The sequence below is a fragment of the Eriocheir sinensis genome, unplaced genomic scaffold, assembly GCF_024679095.1.
Source record: "Eriocheir sinensis breed Jianghai 21 unplaced genomic scaffold, ASM2467909v1 Scaffold843, whole genome shotgun sequence".
NCBI lineage: Eukaryota > Metazoa > Arthropoda > Malacostraca > Decapoda > Varunidae > Eriocheir > Eriocheir sinensis.
The window spans coordinates 2,501-25,462 of record NW_026112212.1 but is presented as its reverse complement, the minus strand read 5'-3'; the positions used below and the strand labels follow the sequence as shown (position 1 = coordinate 25,462).

Below are 22,962 nucleotides of genomic sequence, written 5' to 3'. Positions count from 1 at the left end.
AAATCGGGCAAACAGAGTACTTGGTTTCATCTCAAGGAGCGTAAGCAATAGGAGCGCTGAAGTCATCCTCAAACTTTACTTAGCATTAGTTAGACCTCATCTCGATTATGCAGTTCAGTTCTGGTCCCCCTACTATAGAATGGATATCAAGATGTTAGAATCTGTACAGAGGAGGATGCCAAAGATGATTCAGGGGGTGAGAAACTTGCCTTATGAAGATAGGCTGAAGCATTTAAATCTACACTCTCTAGAAAGGCGAAGGTTGCGAGGAGACTTGATCGAAGTCTATAAATGGATGAAGGGCTTTAATAAAAGGGATGTCAATAAGATTTTGATAGTAAAAGAGCCAGGTAGGAAGCGTAGCAATGGTTTTAAGTTAGACAAATTCAGATTCAACAAAGACATAGGCAAGAACTGGTTCACCAAAAGAGTGGTAGATGAATGGAACAGGCCTGGGAGCCATGTTGTGGGTGCCAATACCGTAGATACATTCAGGAAGAGGTTAGATAAAACCACGGATGGTGAGGTAAGGTGGGGTTGAGTGTACAGGAGCTGCCTTGTATAGGCCAACCAGCCTCCTGCAGACTCCTTACGTTCTTAGGTTCTTATATACTGTACCTACTCGTCATTAACTTATTTGTCATAGTCTATTTTTATTACTTTTCTTGTTCTATGATCTTATTACTTATTTAATGTATTGTTTAAGGATTGATCGGCTGGAGGTTAAATGAGTACTTATAAATATAGAGATGAGATAAGATAAGATAAGATAAAGTTATATGGAGATAGAGTTGCCAAGAAAATAGAACTGTAAGGAGATAAGATAAAATTGTAGTTAACGTTAGAAAAAATAGTTGATAAATTTGCAGGTATGGATATATATTTATATATATATAGATATATATATATATATATATATATATATATATATATATATATATATATATATATATATATATATATATATATATATATATATATATATTTTTTTTTTTTTACGTCTTGGCCAATTGCGCTGGTAGGTAGGGCCAGCAGGTTCTTCCCAGTAGATCCTGACAGTCGGTCCAAGGCAAGGTATGTCGTGCCTTCCGGTAAAAATATAGCTTGTTTTATAGCTATTTATCATTGTGTTTGACTCGCCTGTTTTTACTGTTTACTGATGGAGCGGGAAAGAAAATGGGCTTTGGAAATAAATAGTGGTACTTTTGTCATGGAGAAAGAGTGAAAAATAAAAGTCTTGAAAAAAAGCGATACTTATTCAGTTTTGGATGGAAAAGGTTAGAAGAAAAGGTAGTTGGAAAAATGGGTACCTATAGGGAGGTGGATGAAGGGAAATGAATGGGGAGGTGGAGGAAGAGGAAGGAATGGGGAGCTGGAGGAAGGGAAGGAATGGGAGCTGGAGGAAGGGAAGGAATGGGGAGCAGGAGGAAGGGAAGGAATGGGGAGCTGGAGGAAGGGAAGGAATGGGGAGCTGGAGGAAGGGAAGGAATGGGGAGCTGGAGGAAGGAAGGAATGGGGAGCTGGAGGAAGGAAGGAATGGGAGGGGAGGAAGGGAATGGGGAGTGGAGGAAGGAAGGAATGGGGAGCTGGAGGAAGGGAAGGAATGGGAGCTGGAGGAAGGAAGGGAATGGGGAGCTGGAGGAAGGGAAGGAATGGGGAGCTGGAGGAAGGGAAGGGAATGGGAGCTGGAGGAAGGGAAGGGAATGGGGAGCTGGAGGAAGGGAAGGGAATGGGGAGCTGGAGGAAGGAAGGAATGGGAGCTGGAGGAAGGGGAATGGGGAGCTGGAGGAAGGAAGGAATGGGAGCTGGAGGAAGGAAGGAATGGGGAGCTGGAGGAAGGAAGGGAATGGGGAGCTGGAGGAAGGGAAGGAATGGGGAGCTGGAGGAAGGGAAGGAATGGGGAGCTGGAGGAAGGGAAGGAATGGGAGCTGGAGGAAGGGAAGGAATGGGGAGCTGGAGGAAGGGAAGGAATGGGGAGCTGGAGGAAGGAAGGAATGGGGAGCTGGAGGAAGGAAGGGAATGGGAGCTGGAGGAAGGGAAGGAATGGGGAGCTGGAGGAAGGGAAGGAATGGGGAGCTGGAGGAAGGAAGGGAATGGGAGCTGGAGGAAGGGAAGGAATGGGGAGCTGGAGGAAGGGAAGGAATGGGGAGCTGGAGGAAGGGAATGAGAGCTGGAGGAAGGGAAGGAATGGGGAGCTGGAGGAAGGGAAGGAATGGGGAGCTGGAGGAAGGGAAGGAATGGGGAGCTGGAGGAAGGGAAGGGAATGGAGCTGGAGGAAGGGAAGGGAATGGGAGCTGGAGGAAGGGAAGTGAATGGGGAGCTGGAGGAAGGGAAGGAATGGAGAGCTGGAGGAAGGGAAGGAATGGAGCTGGAGGAAGGAAGGAATGGGGAGCTGGAGGAAGGGAAGGAATGGGAGCTGGAGGAAGGGAAGGAATGGGAGCTGGAGGAAGGGAAGGGAATGGAGAGCTGGAAGGAAGGAATGGGGAGCTGGAGGAAGGGAAGGAATGGGGAGCTGGAGGAAGGGAAGGAATGGGGAGCTGGAGGAAGGGAAGGAATGGGAGCTGGAGGAAGGGAAGGGAATGGGAGCTGGAGGAAGGGAAGGAATGGAGAGCTGGAGGAAGGAAGGAATGGGAGCTGGAGGAAGGGAAGGAATGGGAGCTGGAGGAAGGAAGGGAATGGGGAGCTGGAGGAAGGAAGGGAATGGGAGCTGGAGGAAGGGAAGGAATGGGAGCTGGAGGAAGGGAAGGAATGGGAGCTGGAGGAAGGGAAGGAATGGGGAGCTGGAGGAAGGGAATGGGGAGCTGGAGGAAGGAAGGGAATGGAGAGCTGGAGGAAGGGAAGGAATGGGAGCTGGAGGAAGGGAAGGGAATGGGAGCTGGAGGAAGGGAAGGGAATGGGAGCTGGAGGAAGGGAAGGAATGGGGAGCTGGAGGAAGGAAGGAATGGAGCTGGAGGAAGGGAAGGAATGGGGAGCTGGAGGAAGGAAGGGAATGGGAGCTGGAGGAAGGGAAGGAATGGAGAGCTGGAGGAAGGGAAGGAATGGGGAGCTGGAGGAAGGGAAGGAATGGAGAGCTGGAGGAAGGGAAGGAATGGGAGCTGGAGGAAGGGAAGGAATGGGAGCTGGAGGAAGGGAAGGAATGGAGAGCTGGAGGAAGGGAAGGGAATGGAGAGCTGGAGGAAGGGAAGGAATGGGAGCTGGAGGAAGGAAGGAATGGGGAGCTGGAGGAAGGGAAGGGAATGGGGAGCTGGAGGAAGGGAAGGAATGGAGAGCTGGAGGAAGGAAGGGAATGGAGAGCTGGAGGAAGGGAAGGGAATGGAGAGCTGGAGGAAGGGAAGGAATGGAGAGCTGGAGGAAGGGAAGGAATGGAGAGCTGGAGGAAGGGAAGTGAATGGGAGCTGGAGGAAGGAAGGGAATGGGAGCTGGAGGAAGGGAAGTGAATGGAGAGCTGGAGGAAGGAAGTGAATGGAGAGCTGGAGGAAGGGAAGGAATGGGAGCTGGAGGAAGGAAGTGAATGGAGAGCTGGAGGAAGGGAAGTGAATGGAGCTGGAGGAAGGGAAGGAATGGGGAGCTGGAGGAAGGGAAGGGAATGGGAGCTGGAGGAAGGGAAGGAATGGGGAGCTGGAGGAAGGGAAGTGAATGGGGAGCTGGAGGAAGGGAAGGAATGGGGAGCTGGAGGAAGGGAAGTGAATGGGGAGCTGGAGGAAGGGAAGGAATGGGAGCTGGAGGAAGGGAAGTGAATGGAGAGCTGGAGGAAGGGAAGGAATGGGGAGCTGGAGGAAGGGAAGTGAATGGGGAGCTGGAGGAAGGGAAGTGAATGGGGAGCTGGAGGAAGGAAGGAATGGGAGCTGGAGGAAGGAAGGGAATGGAGAGCTGGAGGAAGGAAGTGAATGGGGAGCAGGAGGAAGGGAAGGGAATGGAGAGCTAGAGTAAGGTAAGTGAAGAGAGAGCTGGAGGACGGGAAGGGAATGGAGAGCTGGAGGAAGGGAAGGAATGGAGAGCTGGAGGAAGGGAAGGAATGGGGAGCTGGAGGAAGGGAAGTGAATGGAGAGCTGGAGGAAGGGAAGGAATGGAGAGCTGGAGGAAGGGAAGTGAATGGGGAGCTGGAGGAAGGGAAGTGAATGGGGAGCTGGAGGAAGGAAGGAATGGGGAGCTGGAGGAAGGGAAGTGAATGGGGAGCTGGAGGAAGGGAAGTGAATGGAGAGCTGGAGGAAGGGACGGGAATGGAGAGCTGGAGGAAGGGAAGTGAATGGAGAGCTGGAGGAAGGGAAGTGAATGGGGAGCTGGAGGAAGGGAAGTGAATGGGGAGCTGGAGGTAGGGAAGGAATGGAGAGCTGGAGGAAGGGAAGTGAATGGGAGCTGGAGGAAGGGAAGTGAATGGGGAGCTGGAGGAAGGAAGGAATGGGAGCTGGTGTAAGGGAAGTGAATGGGGAGCTGGAGGAAGGGAAGTGAATGGGAGCTGGAGGAAGGGAAGTGAATGGAGAGCTGGAGGAAGGGAAGTGAATGGAGCGCTGGAGGAAGGGAAGTGAATGGTGAGCTGGAGGTAGTGAAGTGAATGGAGAGCTGAAGGAAGGGAAGGAATGGAGAGCTGGAGGAAGGGAAGTGAATGGGGAGCTGGAGGAAGGGAAGGAATGGAGAGCTGGAGGAAGGGAAGGAATGGGAGCTGGAGGAAGGGAAGGAATGGGAGCTGGAGGAAGGAAGGAATGGAGAGCTGGAGGAAGGGAAGGAATGGGGAGCTGGAGGAAGGGAAGGAATGGGGAGCTGGAGGAAGGGAAGTGAATGGGAGCTGGAGGAAGGGAAGGAATGGGGAGCTGGAGGAAGGGAAGGGAATGGGGAGCTGGAGGAAGGGAAGGAATGGGAGCTGGAGGAAGGAAGGGAATGGGAGCTGGAGGAAGGGAAGGAATGGGGAGCTGGAGGAAGGGAAGGAATGGGGAGCTGGAGGAAGGAAGGGAATGGGGAGCTGGAGGAAGGGAAGGAATGGGGAGCTGGAGGAAGGGAAGGGAATGGGGAGCTGGAGGAAGGGAAGGAATGGGAGCTGGAGGAAGGGAAGGAATGGGGAGCTGGAGGAAGGGAAGGAATGGGAGCTGGAGGAAGGGAAGGGAATGGCGAGCTGGAGGAAGGGAAGTGAATGGGGAGCTGGAGGAAGGGAAGTGAATGGAGAGCTGGAGGAAGGGAAGGGAATGGCGAGCTGGAGGAAGGGAAGTGAATGGAGAGCTGGAGGAAGGGAAGGGAATGGGGAGCTGGAGGAAGGGGAATGGGGAGCTGGAGGAAGGGAAGTGAATGGGGAGCTGGAGGAAGGAAGGGAATGGGAGCTGGAGGAAGGGAAGGAATGGGAGCTGGAGGAAGGGAAGGAATGGGGAGCTGGAGGAAGGGAAGTGAATGGAGAGCTGGAGGAAGGGAAGGGAATGGGGAGCTGGAGGAAGGGAAGTGAATGGGGAGCTGGAGGAAGGGAAGTGAATGGGGAGCTGGAGGAAGGGAAGGGAATGGGGAGCTGGAGGAAGGGAAGTGAATGGGGAGCTGGAGGAAGGGAAGTGAATGGTGAGCAGGAGGACGGGAAGTGAATGGGAGCTGGAGGAAGGGAAGTGAATGGGGAGCTGGAGGAAGGGAAGGAATGGAGCTGGAGGAAGGAAGTGAATGGGAGCGGGAGGAAGGGGAGGGAATGGGGAGCTGGAGGAAGGGAAGGGAATGGGGAGCTGGAGGAAGGGAAGTGAATGGCGAGCTGGAGGAAGGGAAGTGAATGGTGAGCTGGAGGAAGGGAAGTGAATGGGGAGCTGGAGGAAGGGAAGTGAATGGCGAGCTGGAGGAAGGGAAGTGAATGGGGAGCTGGAGGAAGGGAAGTGAATGGGGAGCTGGAGGAAGGGAAGTGAATGGGGAGCTGGAGGAAGGGAAGTGAATGGCGAGCTGGAGGAAGGGAAGTGAATGGCGAGCTGGAGGAAGGGAAGTGAATGGCGAGCTGGAGGAAGGGAAGTGAATGGCGAGCTGGAGGAAGGGAAGTGAATGGGGAGCTGGAGGAAGGGAAGGGAATGGCGAGCTGGAGGAAGGGAAGTGAATGGGGAGCTGGAGGAAGGAAGGAATGGGGAGCTGGAGGAAGGGAAGGAATGGCGAGCTGGAGGAAGGAAGGAATGGCGAGCTGGAGGAAGGGAAGGGAATGGCGAGCTGGAGGAAGGGAAGTGAATGGCGAGCTGGAGGAAGGGAAGGGAATGGAGAGCTGGAGGAAGGGAAGGGAATGGGGAGCTGGAGGAAGGGAAGGGAATGGCGAGCTGGAGGAAGGGAAGGGAATGGCGAGCTGGAGGAAGGGAAGGGAATGGCGAGCTGGAGGAAGGGAAGGGAATGGGGAGCTGGAGGAAGGGAAGTGAATGGGGAGCTGGAGGAAGGGAAGTGAATGGCGAGCTGGAGGAAGGGAAGTGAATGGCGAGCTGGAGGAAGGGAAGTGAATGGGGAGCTGGAGGAAGGGAAGGGAATGGAGAGCTGGAGGAAGGGAAGGGAATGGCGAGCTGGAGGAAGGGAAGTGAATGGGGAGCTGGAGGAAGGGAAGTGAATGGAGAGCTGGAGGAAGGGAAGGGAATGGGGAGCTGGAGGAAGGGAAGGGAATGGCGAGCTGGAGGAAGGGAAGGGGAAAAAAGCGAATGGAAAGCAGGAGGGGGATGGAATTGGAAAAAGAAGTGGTTAGTGGTTCCTTATTTAACGGTCATGTAACTCTTTGGATAGAGAAGGTAAGAAGAAGAGGGAGTTGGAAATAATGGGGTATCTATTTTAACTTTATTGATGGAGAGGCAAAGAAAAACAGGAGCTTGAAAATAATTGTGCTACTTATTCCAACTTTTTGGATGGAGACGGTAAGAAAAAAAAGTTGAATGGAAAGAAAATATTGTGGTGCCCTATTTTAACATCTGATTGATTGGCCTGGTAAAAAAACATTGGGACATTTATTATTATTGGCGTCACAGACGCCGAACAACAGATTGTCCATCTTGTTGTTCTCTTCAAGTTGTTTTCCTATATAATAACGTCTTGGCCTCTGGCGTCGGTAGGCCTTCATAGTAGGGCCTGATGGTCGGCCCGTTGTGGCTCAGGCAAGTGTTTATAGTGGCGCCATCTTTACTTTTCAGCATTTTCCATAGGAGTAAAAGAAAAATATAATATGAGATAAATATAGGGGAGACCGAATGAGAGGAGGAGGAGGGATGTGATAATGAAGGTGGATGAAGTAAATGATGATAAGGTGAGAGAATATGAGAGAAAAAAAAATAATAAATAAATAAATAAATAAATAAAACGAATACAGTGGACAAACTAGAACAGGGAAATCAAAACCAGTATAAAAAAAACAGCATAACAATATAATAGAGAGGAAGAATAGAATAAAACATGTAAAGCAGAACAGTATAATAATAATAATAGAAGTTAGGAACAGGATACTGTTGTCAGGTGTGTGTGTGTGTGTGTGTGTGTGTGTGTGTGTGTGTGTGTGTGTGTGTGTGTGTGTGTGTGTGTGTGGTCATTAACAGTAAGGTCAGGGCAGGTAGGCAGAAAGGTGTGTGTATGAGGTTGGTTGGGTCAGGTAAGGTCAGGTGTTGTCAGGTATATCAGACCTTGAGAGGGAGAGAGAAGAATAGGGTAGGAGGGGAAGAAGTGATAACGGGGAGGAGTAGGGGATTAAAAAAGAGAGTGAGGAAAGGAGAGGCGAAGAGAAAGAGGGAAAGGTAAAGGGGAAGAATGGGCAGGAGAGGAGAGTGAGGGAGTGATGTAGATAGGGGTGGATATAGAGGAAGGGGATGAAGAGAGGGAGGTGGGTCATGGGAGTGGTTCATAACCGTTTTTGTCATTTTTAGCCCAAAGTCCCGAGCAGTCGCAGATAAGGTCATTGTAGCTTCTGGTGTCGAGGCGAGCAGACGAGACGCTATCCTCCACATCTCCATACCTCTCCCGCCTTCCCTCCATCAGTAACGAGTTATACCTCCATCTCGAGTCCCTCAATCTCTCCACACCTACCATCAGTAAGCCTCGACCCATGTCCCTGCTGCCACTGAGTCCCCCAGTGCCTCGTCTGCGCCTCACCCTTACTCCCTTTGCTCTAAGGTTCATTCCTAGAGCCTCCCCCTACCTCTCATATCACCCTCATCACCAGCACAGCCTTCCCCCAGCATCCACCCTTTGGCATCCGTCCAATTTTCCACCAGCATTCCTCAGCACCCCATATCACCCGATCAACCTTCCCCCAGCATTCCCCAACACCCCAAATCTCCCTCCCAGCCTTCTCCCAGCATCCCTCTCCACCCAAGAGATCCCCGTACCCCATATTCACCCTCGAGCACTTCTCCCAATGGAACCATGACCCCCCAGCGGTCCTACAGGTTACTTCGCAGGCCCCCCTCCCCCCGCCAGGACTCCCCCGTGCTGGAGAGGTTGCGGCAGGGGCTGGACACTGTGGAGAGGACGTGTATTTCCGTAGATGAGGTTCCGAGGAGCCCACCGATGACGTGTGTTGGCTGCGAGGAGGGACTGAAGCGGCTGCAGAGCTTGGTGATTAAGCTACAAGGAGACTAGAGTACTAATATAGTCTCCTTGGTAGGCTACGTGTTGGCTTTATTGAGTTTACTTACTTTATTTCACCGCAGTTTTGTTTCGTTATTATTTCACATATTTTTATATATTTAGTTTAGCTATTTCACGGTAGTTTTGCTCAGTTAGGTGATTTAGTGTTACGAATGTGTGTGTGTGTGTGTGTGTGTGTGTGTCCACGTTTCAAGTTTTAATTATTTATCTCACGGCATTACTGTTTACTTAGTTTTCGGTAATTATTTCACAGCATTCATATTTATTTTGGATCTACCGGTAGTTATCTCAGAGCTCTATTGTCTACCGGTACTTATTTTTAGCGGTTTATTTCACACCATAGCAGATACTCTTCTTTCCCTAACAATACTAATTCTACACATACTCTTGACTCGTGTTATTAATAGCATCTTTTTTCTAACTTCTAGGTGGAGGAAATGGAGGCACGCGGATACTCTTCTTTCCCTAACAGTACTAATTTTACACATCATAAACTCTTTACTCGTGTTATTAATAGCATTTTTTTTCTTCCTTTTAGGTGGAGGAAATGGGGGGATGCGGTAGGCTGCCCGTGAGTCCCAGGGAGACGCTGGTGCCCATACTGGAAGAGGAGGCGGAGGCGGAGGAGGCGACGGAGGGGAAGAAGGCGAGGTGAGGCGAGGCGAACTGACTGGCTGGCTTATGCTCCGTTGACCTGAAACGCTGGACACAAGACATCATCACAATAATTATTGTTGTCATTACATGCAGTAATGATGAATTCAAGCGTATATTTACTCACTGATATATATTCTCGCATAAATGCAGTCAACAGCTCCCTTCACGGTTACTCAACAACTGCGATTGATTTTTTTCGACAAACTGAGAGCTTTTCAAATGAAACTCAGATTTTGGCAAGAAAAAGTCCAAGCAGGTCGGTATGACATTTTTGAGAAAACGAGTGACAGCTTGTCATCTCTGTGTAGAGATGATGTGAATAAGGTCAGTGTTGTTATCCGTGAGCACTTGTTTTTTCTCAGTGAAGAGTTGGACAACTATTTTCCTAATATCACAGACTTAGATTGTCAACTTATTCGAAATCGATTCAAGACGAACCCTAGATAACTTCCAGAAGACTTACAAGACAAATTCGTTGACTGTGTTAATAACAACTGCAAAGATAAGTTTTGAGAGTTTGTCACTGACAAGATTTTGATCAACAATAGCGAGTTCTTACCCTACTCTAGCAAATAAATGTGCCCGGAACCTCTTGATGTTTCCTTTTACATACCGCTGTGAACAGGGATTCTCAGCACTGTGCTTGATTAAAAACAAGTTACGATCATGTCTAGGAGTCAGAGATGCCATAAAAGTGTCTCTTTCAAACACTGTACTGAGGATTGACTTTAGAGAAACTGTATTAACACAGTGAAAAACATCCCAAATGAACACCACTGAGTGCCAGGATTCGAACCAGGGCCTTCTGATCAAAGTCAGGGCAGCAAACCGACCAGACCACCGATGGGCTAAAGGTTACCGCGCCTGAGGCCACTTCTGCCCACTGTGTGGTTCGCCCACCCCCGTGACTGACTGAAACGCATTTAATCACACCCTTATGGCACATACGGTGTGTAAATACATTAGTGAAACTGTATTAACAACTGATTTCTGATCAGAAGGCCCGGGTTCGAATCCTGGCACTCAGTGTTGTTCATTTGGGATGTTTATCACTGTGTTAATACAGTTTCTCTAATGTATTTACGCACCAGTGGCCTCAGCCTAGGCGCGGTAACCTTTTAGCAAATCGGTCTGGTCGGTTTGCTGCCCTGACTTCTGATCAGAAGGCCCGGGTTCGATCCCTGCACTCAGTGGTTGTTCATTGGAGGATTAACTTGTTAGTAGCAAAGAAACCCAACCATCTCACTGAATCAGCATATGTTTGTCATGATAGTCTCACACACTGACTATCAGTAAGTAACACCTGCTATAAATGAATAGTTCTTGATAGCACTTGCTCACATTCAATCCTATTTGAATATATATATATATATATATATATATATATATATATATATATATATATATATATATATATATATATATATATATATATATATATATATATATATATATATATATATATATATATATATATATACTTAAGTTACATATTGGTATTTTTATTCTAGTAACAAACAAGGACTTTCTTGTTGGTTACTAGTTACAAACAACTTGTAACAAACTTTAACAATCACCACTAAATCACAGTCACAGTCACCTTTTTTAATTCTATTTTATCATTTTTTTCACGCTTGGGATGCTAGTCTGGTAAAATTGGAGCCTCTGTCAGATTTGATCTCCTGAGTGATGCCAACAGTCTTGATAAATCCTCGAACCTCTTTCTTCTCAATTTCTGCAACATTCGCGGTCTTCGTTTTAATTTTCATTATGCGGAACACCATCTCTCTTCCTCTAAACCTCACTTTCTCTTCAGCACCGAAACACAGATTTCTGAGGCTACTGACAGTAATCTCTACTTCTTTTTTTTTTGTACAGCTAAGAATACTAAGCTAAGGAGACAGTTCAAGGGCGTAAGGAAAAAAAAAGGCCTGCTACTCACTGCTCCCGAACAGAGGTTAAAAGAGTGTCCAAAAGCAGAGGTCAATTTCGGGAGGAGAGGTGTCCTGATACTCTCCTCTTGAAAGAGTTCAAGTCGTAGGCAGGAGGAAATACAGATGAAGGAAGATTGTTCCAGAGTTTACCACCGTGAGGGATGAAAGACTGAAGATACTGGTTGACTCTTGCATAAGGGGTTTGGATAGTATAGGGATGAACATGAGTAGAAAGTTGTGTGCAGCGGGGCCGCGGGAGGAAGGGAGGCATGCAGTTAACAAGTTCAGAAGAGCAGTCAGCATGGAAATATCGACAAAAGATAGAAAGAGAGGCAACATGGCGGCGGAATTTGAGAGGTAGAAGACTATCAGTATGAGGAGGAGAGCTGATGAGACGAAGAGCCTTTGACTCCACTCTGTCAAGGAGAGCTGTATGAGTGGAGCCCCCCCACACACACATGAGATGCATACTCCATACGAGGGCGGACAAGGCCCTCTAAATGGATAGCAACTGTGCGGGGAAGAAGAACTGGCGGAAACGGTACAGAACGCCCAGCCTCGAGGAAGCTGATTTAGTAAGAGATGAGATATGAAGTTTCCAGTTTAGATTTTGAGTTAAGGATAGACCGAGGATGTTTAGTGTTGAGGAAGGTGATAGCTGAGTGTTGTCAAAGAATAGGGGATAGTTGTTTGAAAGATTGTGTCCAGTGGATAAGTGGAAAAACTGTTTTCTTGAGGCGTTGAAGGACACCAGGTTCCTCTTGCCCCAATCGGATATAATAGGAAGGTCTGAGCCTAAGCGTTCTGTTGCCTCCAGCCTTGAATCGTTAAGTTCCTGTAGGGTGGGTCTTCTATTAAAAGAGGTTGAGTAATGCAGAGTGGAGTCATCGGCGTAGGAATGGATAGGACAGTTCGTTTTGGAAAGAATATCATCAATGAACAACAGAAAGAGAGTGGGAGATAGGACAGAACCCTGTGGGACACCACTGTTAATAGGTTTAGAGTTCTACCACAGCAGAAACTGAACAGTCAGAAAGGAAACTGGAGATAAAGGTAAAGAGAGAAGGATAGAAACCGTAGGAGGGTAGTTTGGAAAGCAAAGATTTGTGCCAGACCCTATCAAAAGCTTTTGATATGTCCAGCGCAATAGCAAAGGTTTCACCGAAACGGTTAAGAGAGGATGACCAAGAGTCAGTTAGGAAGGCAAGGAGATCACCAGTAAAACGCCCCTTGCGGAACCCATACTGTCGATCAGATAGTAGGTCAGAAGTGGAAAGGTGGTTTTTAGTCTTCCGGTTAAGGATTGACTCAAAAGCTTTAGATACACAGGAAAGTAAAGCTATAGGACGGTAGTTTGAGGGATTGGAACGCTCACCCTTCTTAGGCACAGGCTGTATGAAGGCATACTTCCTGCAGGAAGGACAGTGGCGTAGTAAGGGGAGGGGGGGGGGCGGTCCGCCCCGGGTGAAAGCTTGGAGGTGGTGCCATGATACAGGCTCAAGTCTAATGGCTAAATTTAGTAACGTATCTAAGGAAAGGGGTGTTGGGGTCATATAAGAAGACGCCCCCCAGGCCCCCAACAAAGGTACCCGCCGCCCTCCAAATGGTCCATTTGGAAGCCCCCATTTGTTGCCATACTCATTTGTAGAAGCTAGTGTGGGGGGGGGGGGACCCCAAAAGGAGACAAGACCCCCGCGACCCCGCCCACAAGATCTCCAGCCATGCCGGCATATATAGTGCCACTGTGGGTAATGATGGAGTTTTGATTACCCAGCTCCAGCCACGCGTGATACTGTGAATGACGGCGCCTTGTGTTTCAAATGACTGTAGCAGATGAATTGCTTTGCTCGTAGCAGAGATGTTATTTACTATAAAGAACACATTTTTGCATAATGTTGAAGATAAGGAACTGTACTTTATCATGTGACGTTAAAAACTTGAATGTAAATGTTTGTTGTAGCATGTGTCTCGCTGAACGGTATCGTAGGTAGGTGAGAGGGGAGACGCCTAAGTGTTTGTTGTAGCATGAATCTCGCTGAACGGTATCGTAGGTAGGTGAGAGGGGAGACGCCTAAGTGTTTGTTGTAGCATGAATCTCGCTGAACGGTATCGTAGGTAGGTGAGCGGGGAGACGCCTAAGTGTTTGTTGTAGCATGAATCTCGCTGAACGGTATCGTAGGTAGGTGAGCGGGGAGACGCCTAAGTGTTTGTTGTAGCATGAATCTCGCTGAACGGTATCGTGGGTAGGTGAGACGGGAGACGCCTAAGTGTTTGTTGTAGCATGAATCTCGCTGAACGGTATCGTAGGTAGGTGAGAGAGGAGACGCCTAAGTGTTTGTTGTAGCATGAATCTCGCTGAACGGTATCGTGGGTAGGTGAGAGGGGAGACGCCTAAGTGTTTGTTGTAGCATGAATCTCGCTGAACGGTATCGTAGGTAGGTGAGAGGGGAGACGCCTAAGTGTTTGTTGTAGCATGAATCTCGCTGAACGGTATCGTAGGTAGGTGAGAGGGGAGACGCCTAAGTGTTTGTTGTAGAATGAATATCTCTGACCGGTATCGTGGGTAGGTGAGAGGAGACGCCTAAGTGTTTGTTGTAGCATGAATCTCGCTGAACGGTATCGTGGGTAGGTGAGAGGAGACGCCTAAGTGTTTGTTGTAGCATGAATCTCGCTGAACGGTATCGTGGGTAGGTGAGAGGGGAGACGCCTAAGTGTTTGTTGTAGCATGAATCTCGCTGAACGGTATCGTGGGTAGGTGAGAGGGGAGACGCCTAAGTGCGTGACGTAAACAAAACAAGCTCGTCATGGAAACGTCTTCGTCGCATGCTTTTGTATTATTACTATTATTATAATAATAATAATAATAACAACGATAATATTAATAATAATAATAATTAATATAATAATAATAACAATAATAATAATAATAATAATAATAATAATAATAATAATAATAATAAATATTATTATTATTATTATTATTATTATTATTATTATTATTATTATTATTATTATTATTATTATTATTATTATTATTATTATTATTATTATTATTATTATTATTATTATTATTATTATTATTATTATTATTATTATAATTATTAATATTATCATTGTTATTATTATAAGTATTATTATTATTACCATTATTATTATTATTATTATTATTATTATTATTATTATTATTATTATTATTGTTATTATTATTAGTATTAGTATTATCTTAAATATTATTCTCATTTTATGTTGAACACCGACATCGTCGTTAAGTGACTGAAGTATCATGCATATATATAATAATAATAACAATAATGATAAGAAGAAGAACTGATGAAGAATTATCATTATAATAATAAGAATGATGATAATAATAAGGATAGTCAGCCAGTTATTTCTGCTTTTAAGTGGTTGTCTCTGAATTTGTCTGCCTGGAATAGTAAGCGATGTATGGGGATAATATAATAATAATAATAGCCGAAAAAAATAAGGCAGGACATTCAAAACCATATATATATATATATATATATATATATATATATATATATATATATATATATATATATATATATATATATATATATATATATATATATATATATATATATATATATATATATATTCAGGATCCACTGGAAGAAGCCTACCGGCACAATAGGCCAAGACGTAAAAAAAAGTGTGAGGAGCTACGACACGCGCGGGTGTTGGTGACAATGTTCTATGCCGTGAGCCGGATCGCGCCGAATTGTGAAGAACGACAACATAAACACAGCCTCTTCTTCTTCTGACCTGTACTGCTTGGAATCGCTTCGCCGCCCTGAACACCGCTATGGAGAAGATGAGTGACAGAGCTTCTATTCTCTCGTGAGCAGAGAATGATGCTCCTCAGGCTTGTGGGGAGCGGAGGGTCTTCCAAGATCGATCCAGCAATCCTCCCTCTGAAAACAGTAACCCTCCATCCATTGTTTTAGACAACACTGTATACTTAGGTATTTCTTCTTGGATTAGTTATTAAGGCTACTAAAGTGTTAAGATTGTAATAAAGCATGGCATGGTGTTTAGGTTAATTGCACACGTATTTAAATTTTTAAACTTCTTTTTCACATTAGTGGAAGCAAATCCATCCTTGCATGTCACTACACTGCTTGGTAATGAATGTGGGGCTTCAGGTTTGCGAGTGTCCGCCTGCATGGCTTCATCCTCTGCTCTCCCAGACAAGCTTGTGCCTTCCCCCATGGACCCATCCCCTCCTGCCCCTAGAAATCCTTCCACTGTAACTTTCCAGCACATTCCTTCAGCTTCCACAACACCCATTTAACCTTCTCCTAATGTAAGGAGGCACACCAAAGGGAGGTTTGCTGCTGAGTATTCTATGTATAGGAATAGGAGGAAACAGGATGACTACTATGATCTCTTCATTCAGCAAACAAAAATTGAGCATCAGGAGCAAATGACGGTCTATCGGGTGCAGCAGGAAGCAGCTGAAAGACAATGTAAAGTGTACGATGCACATCTTGACATGTGCACTCATATAAAAACATAGGATTCATGACATACATGGAAAGGCTGGCTACAGAATGCCAAACTAAATTTAAGAAACAATGAACATCATAAAAGATGCAGTCTAGGAAATAAGTTATTGATTAAGTTAATTTATTTATCTTAAGTACTTGAAAACAATATATTGGGGATGAAAAGAATATATCATATATATATATATATATATATATATATATATATATATATATATATATATATATATATATATATATATATATATATATATATATATATATATATATATATATATATATATATATATATATATATATATATATATATATATATATATATATATATATATATATATATATATATATATATATATATATATATATATATATATATATATATATATATATATATATATATATATATATATATAAGGAAATACAGTAAAGACACATCAATTGGGGATTCTTGAATCATATGTTATTGCTCAAATATACATGATTATTTGAATTTCACTCATGGAAAAATGAAAGTATAGATTCACAAATGATTCTAGGGATAAGTAATGAAGGAGATGAATGATTGATGCTCATCTTGTGGATCTGGTTGAGGACAATGTGCTTGTAAAAGGTTATTCCAAAAGTAATGTTTCCTATTTTTTTTATTCCGCCCCAAGGAGTCCGTGGACTGATTATAACATGATGACTGAACCTTCGCACTAATAACCTGAAATGTTCATCTCTATGTTGCAGACATTGATGGTGTGACAGTCTCAAGAAAGCAACCCCTGTCATGGACGTGCGTCAGAAGCAGAGGTGCGTCACTGTCCTCCACGCAGAGCAAGTTGAACCAATCGACATTCACCGACGCTTGGTGAACGTTTACGGAGCCGAGGCAGTTGATGTCAGCACGGTTAGGAGATGGGTTCGTCGATTCCGGAGTGGCGACAGAGATGTGAGTGACAAATCGCTCTCCGGACGCCCATGCACAGCCACCACTCCGGAAACTGAGGTGCTCCATGATCAACTCACCCGCTCTAACTGGCGTATAACAGTGAATGAAATGAATGCACTGCTGGATGTGGGTGTCGGTGTACTGAAAAAAATGCTGTCATCCCTAGGATACAGCAAAGTGTGTGCCAGGCGGGTGGCTGTGCATGGGCGTCCGGAGAGCGGTTTGTCTCTCACATCTCTGTCGCCACTCAGGAATCGACCAACCCATCTCCTAACCGTGCTGACATAAACTGCCTCGGCTCCATAGACGTTCACCAAGCGTCGGCGAATGTCGATTGGTTCAACTTATTCTGCGTGGAGGAATACAGTGACGCACCTCTGCTTCTGACGCACGTCCATGACGGGTTGCTTTCTTAAACTCACACCGTCAATGTCTGCAACAGAGAAATGAAAATTTCAGGTTATTTGCGAGGAGGTTGTCATCATAAGAATGCAATAAGCAATCCCCTCGGACCCCTTGGGGCAGAATAAAAAAATAGGAGGCATTAACTTTGGAATGACCCTCGTACATATACGTCACTGTCTAAATTTAGGCCAAAGAGACGAGATGAGCACTAAAGCAACACACAAGTAGTGTGTACACCTCCCACTATATCTTACAACCAAGGAATACTTGCTTTGGTTGAGGAATAAGATCAATAAGCAGGTGAGTTGGTGTCATTATCCTGTGTTATGTATACCTACATTATCCTATATTATACATTATCCTACATTACCCTATATTTTACACGCTCTGGAGGCCTCTCCGGCTGCCTGCGAAAACCAGGACTGTTCAGGCAAACCTGAGCGTGTATGGGACGTTTAGGCGGCCTGTGCACTCTAGAAGCGGCGTGGACTACGTGACTGGAGAGAGAGTGGGGGGCAGGGTGAGGGGGCTGACGCCAAGCCAAAAATTGGGCGGGGACGCGGGCGTGTCTGGCCGTGCGGCGGGTCAGGGAGTATGTCTGGCGGAGAGTAGGGGTAACGAGGAGGGAGTGGGGTGGGCCTCTCGGTGAAAGTCTGCCAAGGAATATTCCACGCGATAACGGCTCCTGGCGACACTTATATTTACTTATAATACTTAAAACTACTTTATCTCCCCAATTTCTATTTTTCCGTACTCAATTAAATTTTGGCATTACACCATGACCATTGCCATTACCCACAGCCCCGCCATAACCATTCCCATTTCCCCCCATGACCATTCCCTTTGACCCGCCCTCCATGACCAGTCCCATTACCCCCCATGACCATTCCCATACCCCCCCCTCCGTGATCACTCCCATTAACCCCCATGACCATCTCCATAACCCTCCCCACTCCATGACCAGCCCAAATACCCACAACCCCGTCACCATCCTATCCCTAACACATTAAATCATTTATTTCCCCAGCTACACGATCCGGGAGCCGGAGGACTGCCTGTGGGGTCTTGAGGCCAGCGGCGGCAACTGGACAGGCATCGTAGGGACTCTTCAGTATGAAAAGGCCGACTTCTCCATGGACCTCACCCTGACGCCCCAGAGAGCAGCGATAGTGGAGTACGGGAGGGTGTACATCGGGGAAGAAATGGCCATCTTGTCCCTGAAGCCAAGGCCACTACCCGAGTACTTAGCTTTGTTCAGGCCCTTAGAAGGTAAGAGATGGTTCTGTAACTCTCTCTCTCTCTCTCTCTCTCTCTCTCTCTCTCTCTCTCTCTCTCTCTCTCTCTCTCTCTCTCTCTCTCTCTCTCTCATATATTGTCAGATAAATACACCGGTCTGACTAACGGTGTTGTCAGGTTTGCATGAAATCATTAAAACTTGGAGTTTTAAGTTCAACTTTTAAATAAGAAAAATATGTTATTAGATTTTTTTAAAACGTTATGTTTTTTCTATGCTATGTAAAAACATTTATAACTTCGATTAAAAAAAAATCAATTAAATGAAAACATATTGAAAAGGAAATCACATCAGCTTGTCAGGATGAATGGAAAGTATCGATGTTCGAGGAAATCAGTGAACAAATAACAAAGAACCTGCGTCATTTTTTGCAATGTATTTTTTTTGTCCGATGATCTTGAACTCTTCTTATGATTATTATGTTACTGTTACACACAACACGTGCACAGCCTAACCAAGACCGTCGGTGCAATTTAAAGCTACGGCGGCCGTACTCTTCTTCCCTTGAGCATATAAAAAGTGTTTCAAGTGGCCAGACGAAACCTTTCATTATTAGGACTCGTCGAAAGCAGCTCCGGTTCCTGCCAAAACTGAAGGGTTATTTCACACTGCTCGGCAAACATTGAAGTAGACACACAATTATTCGTATATGAAGCAGTACGACTTAAATAATTATGTATAGTATTTTATTCCTGAAAATAGTGTCTCAGTGGAATATTAAAGTTCACTTTGTTTTCCTAAAGTGTGTGTGTGTGTGTGTGTGTGTGTGTGTGTGTGTGTGTGTGTGCTCAATCAAGCGCTGCTGCCATGCGTCATTTCTTCCTCAGGCACTGTCTGGGTCTCCATGGTGGCCGGCGTCATGGTGTGGAGCCTAACACTCTGGGCCTTGCTCAGGATCATACAAACTGGCGCGGAGAAGCACCCGATGAAGCTCACGCGGGCACTTTTCTACGGCTGGGGGCTGCTGCTCGAGGACACGCCCTATGACCCGCCCGACAGCGTCACAGGACAGATGTATTTTTTAACAGTAAAGTAGGCAGCTCAAGGGCAAAAAAAAGGTCCCCAAACTGCCCCTTGGCGCTATTCCTGCAAATAGTGTGCATGTAGTAAAAGAGTTCCAATACAGAGGCCAAAATTATTTGGAAAGGTATATTGACACTCTCCTGAAAAAGCGCAGGAGGAAATGCAGAGAAAGCTGATCTAGCTGTTCCTGAGTTTGCCTACGAAAGGGATGAAAGAATGAAGATGCTGGTTATCTTACCTAAGGGATTTGTGTAGTAGAGGGCTGAGCAGGGTAGGAAGTCATGTGCAGGAAGGCCGCGGAGGAGGAGGCATGCAGTGAACAACGTCAGAAGTCAGCATGAAAATAAGATAGAAGATAGAGAGACAACACTGCGGCGGAGTTAAGACGCAGAAAACTCATTGATTGAAATATGATAACTTGTTACCAGATACCCAATTTGATTTTAGAGAAAAAAAATAGGTACCTTTGATGCACTCTTGACCTTGGTGCATCGGATTCAAGCTTCTATGGATGGTGGGTCAGACACTAGGCTTGTGTCTCTTCATTTCTCCTCTACATTCGATTTAATTTAACATAAAGCACCATTTAAACTTTTGTCAGAAAGTGTAAATGACTTATTTTACAATATTCTATCTGACTTTTTTTTATCTGATAGGCACCAACGCGTTGCCATTGATAGGTATTTTAGAAGCTTTAAGCCTCGTTCACAGTGTGCCGACTCTGGGCCACGACAACCCAGCGACTTTTATGCCCCCTTCACACTGCTCCGACTCAGCATCCAGCGATCGTTTCTAGACCTCTTTCCGACCATGTGCGACCCTTTCACATCAACCTCTCGCACCCAAGACCTCGTATACCCGAGTCACTGGGTTGCCGGGGCCCAGAGTCGGCACAGTGTGAACGGGGCTAAATCAAGTCCGGCGTTCCTCAGGGCAGTGTTTTCGGTCCACTAGTTTTTATTGTATTTTTTTCTATACTAGTGATTTCTGGCATGGCATTTCTTCTCAGTGGCATATTCCGATGGTTGACTACTTCTTTATTTTTCTCTATTCCTGATCCTCATAGAAGGTCTCTTGGTCACTCATTGTAATGCGAATCTTGATTTGAATTTTTCTTGGCGGCAGCGTCAGGCCGTGAAATGCGATCCTGCCAAGACTAGTACTACTAATTTTAGCCACTCAAGGACCACCGATCCACCACATCCTTATATCTTAATGGACCAAGCAATCCACTATAGTAACTTCTTAAAATCACTTGAGGTAACATTGTAGGTTGTCCGTTAAGAATCGCATTAGAAAAACTGCTTATGTAATTTTCCAGAAGGCCGAGGTGTTGAGGAAATGCAGGGCTGTTTTCATTGATCAAAATATTGTTTATTTTTTCATTTGTTTTGCCATTTTTAAGCGTTGTGGTCCGATTTGGATGTCGGCAGCTCCATCTCATCTCAACCTTTTAAACCTTTAATTTAATAAGTATCGATTCTAGCTAACCAATGTCCTCATACTAAATCTGTTTGAGTTGAGCATTTTTGTGCAGATTCCAAGACTGTTGAGGCATACTGTTCTGTGCCTTCTTTTAACGAACGTGATTCCTCTCGACAGCTGATGCTCGGAGTGTGGCTCCTCGTGTGTCTGGTGCTGAGGACCTCGTACACCTCCTCGCTGACCTCCCACCTCGTGGTGCAAGGCGAGTCTTCCGCTATAAATGACATGGAGACGCTGGTCAGACTACACGGGGAAGAAGGACGGCAGTGGGGCACGCAAATTTTCTCTGGAGCATTCAACATTTTCCTGAGTAGCGGCTCAAACCCAGTCTACCACACCATGAAGACACACATGCAGGTAAGTCATGCCAAATTGGAGATAACGATTATGTAAGACAATAATATGAAAAGTTTAGAAGTTGCGTTCTCCAAATATTGTTATTCCCAGGAAATCCAAGACAAGTCACGACGGGTTTCGTTCGCGCTTAGGTTAGTGAAAAGCGTGCAGTGAGAAATGCATGTGTGTTACGGGTTTCTCGTAATACGCATGATATGTGCGTACGTATGTGAAACAAGATGTAGCGTCCGTATATTCCGTTTTTACTCCCAAACAATCTGAGCCTAACAGTTATGTCATATTTCTACTTGCCAGAGTGTGCCGAACGACGAAGCCCTCCAAAAGGTTCTTGGTGACGGCTTTTCGTTTTTCCGTAACTATTACATTATGAGGATCTTGGTGGAGACCTTCTATGCCAGGCAAGCTGCAAGCGTCAAGCCTTTCCACATCGGAACGACGAAGTATCCACTCTTTGTTGGCAACGCTTGGTCCTTCAGGTGTGTGTGTGTGTGTGTGTGTGTGTGTGTGTGTGTGTGTGTGTGTGTGTGTGTGTGTGTGTGTTCCTCATTCACCACTGTTTGATCATGCACTGGACTCGCGATCGCCAGCCAGTACCCTCCTCGAATGAGCTTGGAGCTAAGGTGACACATCTTCGGGTACGGCTGAAGCCTCACACAGACACACCCGAGACACAACCCCGAACTGAGACCCGGAGAGCTGGCGTGGCCTACAGCTCACCCTTTCGGGCTGGTCGATAAATGATTACCTGGGGAAACCCGGAGAAGGTAAACTGTGGCAACCCGGATGCCACACTGGCCCCGTGTCCCGGGTTGACGGGTTCTTTGGGTCTTATTCTTTAGCATTTCGGCGCCCAAGCACATAACTGACGAGGCTTTCGTGGGATTTGGGGGCATTTCCAGGGGTAGTGTTATGACGCTGGTGGTAGTTTGACCCTTCTTCTCTACCATGAACCTAAAAAAAACACTCATTAGAACCTGATTAATCTCCTTTTCGGCCTTTGGAAGTGGTTGATGTGACGGTGGAAGCGTCTGACAACACCAACCTTATCCACCACAGGCTCAAGGGCCAATGCAACGGAGATTAGCACCGAGGCCATGCGCAGCTCTACCGTAGCCCCTAACTTTGACCTTACCTAGCAGTACAGACGAGCCGTGTCCCCAGACGCGGCGCCCCCTACAAGGTCCGCCTCGACGCCGCCGTTCAACGCTTGCTGGACGCCGGGCTGGTCGCCTTCTGGATGAACGACGTCATCACGCAACACCTGCGGGAGATACGCCGAGAAAGCCACGCGGACGCCAGCACGGCCATGGCGACCTCCACCCCGGTACTCTGATGGCCCTTGTTGGGGAAGTGTAGTGGAGTCTTCTCTTCATGGCGCAGGCAAGTGTTGATCATGTCGCCAACTATTCTGTGCTAATGCTGCCCCCCAGAGCTCATTCTTTAGGTCAGCATGTGAGTAGTTTTAGTACACTCGGCGGAGGCTGAAAACCACAAGTGGTAGCGACAGATTCGAACCCACATCATCCAGAACGCGGGACTGACACGCCAACCAATCAGCCACCGCCTCCCTATCATCATCATCGTCATCATATGTTTCTTGCAGGAGGGTGACAGTGAGCAGACCGTCCTGAGGCTCGTCCACCTGCAGGCAACCTTCTACATCCTGTGCCTCGGCTACGCGGCGGCGGCGTGCTCCTTCCTCGTGGAGCAAGTGCCGCTCCGCTAGTGCCTGCTGACCACCGCCCACCCACACTCATATAGGAGAGAGAGAGAGAGAGAGAGAGAGAGAGA

At 46.3% G+C, this 22,962-nt stretch overlaps 1 protein-coding gene and 1 long non-coding RNA gene across 2 annotated transcripts; both read left to right on the top strand.

The window, feature by feature from the left end:
* Nucleotides 1-13,116: 13,116 nt before the first annotated feature.
* LOC126994652 (uncharacterized) lies at nt 13,117-13,929 on the top strand. The gene is made up of 3 exons (XR_007749378.1): nt 13,117-13,263; nt 13,520-13,647; nt 13,836-13,929. It is a non-coding gene; the product is annotated as an uncharacterized LOC126994652 (long non-coding RNA).
* A 3,677-nt stretch (nt 13,930-17,606) lies between these two features.
* LOC126994651 (glutamate receptor U1-like) lies at nt 17,607-22,897 on the top strand. Its single transcript, XM_050853953.1, has 7 exons — nt 17,607-17,620; nt 18,040-18,281; nt 19,134-19,333; nt 20,932-21,171; nt 21,442-21,647; nt 22,333-22,495; nt 22,820-22,897. The coding sequence occupies exons 1-7, from the start codon at nt 17,607-17,609 to the stop codon at nt 22,895-22,897; spliced, it is 1,143 nt and encodes a 380-aa protein (XP_050709910.1).
* Nucleotides 22,898-22,962: the final 65 nt, after the last annotated feature.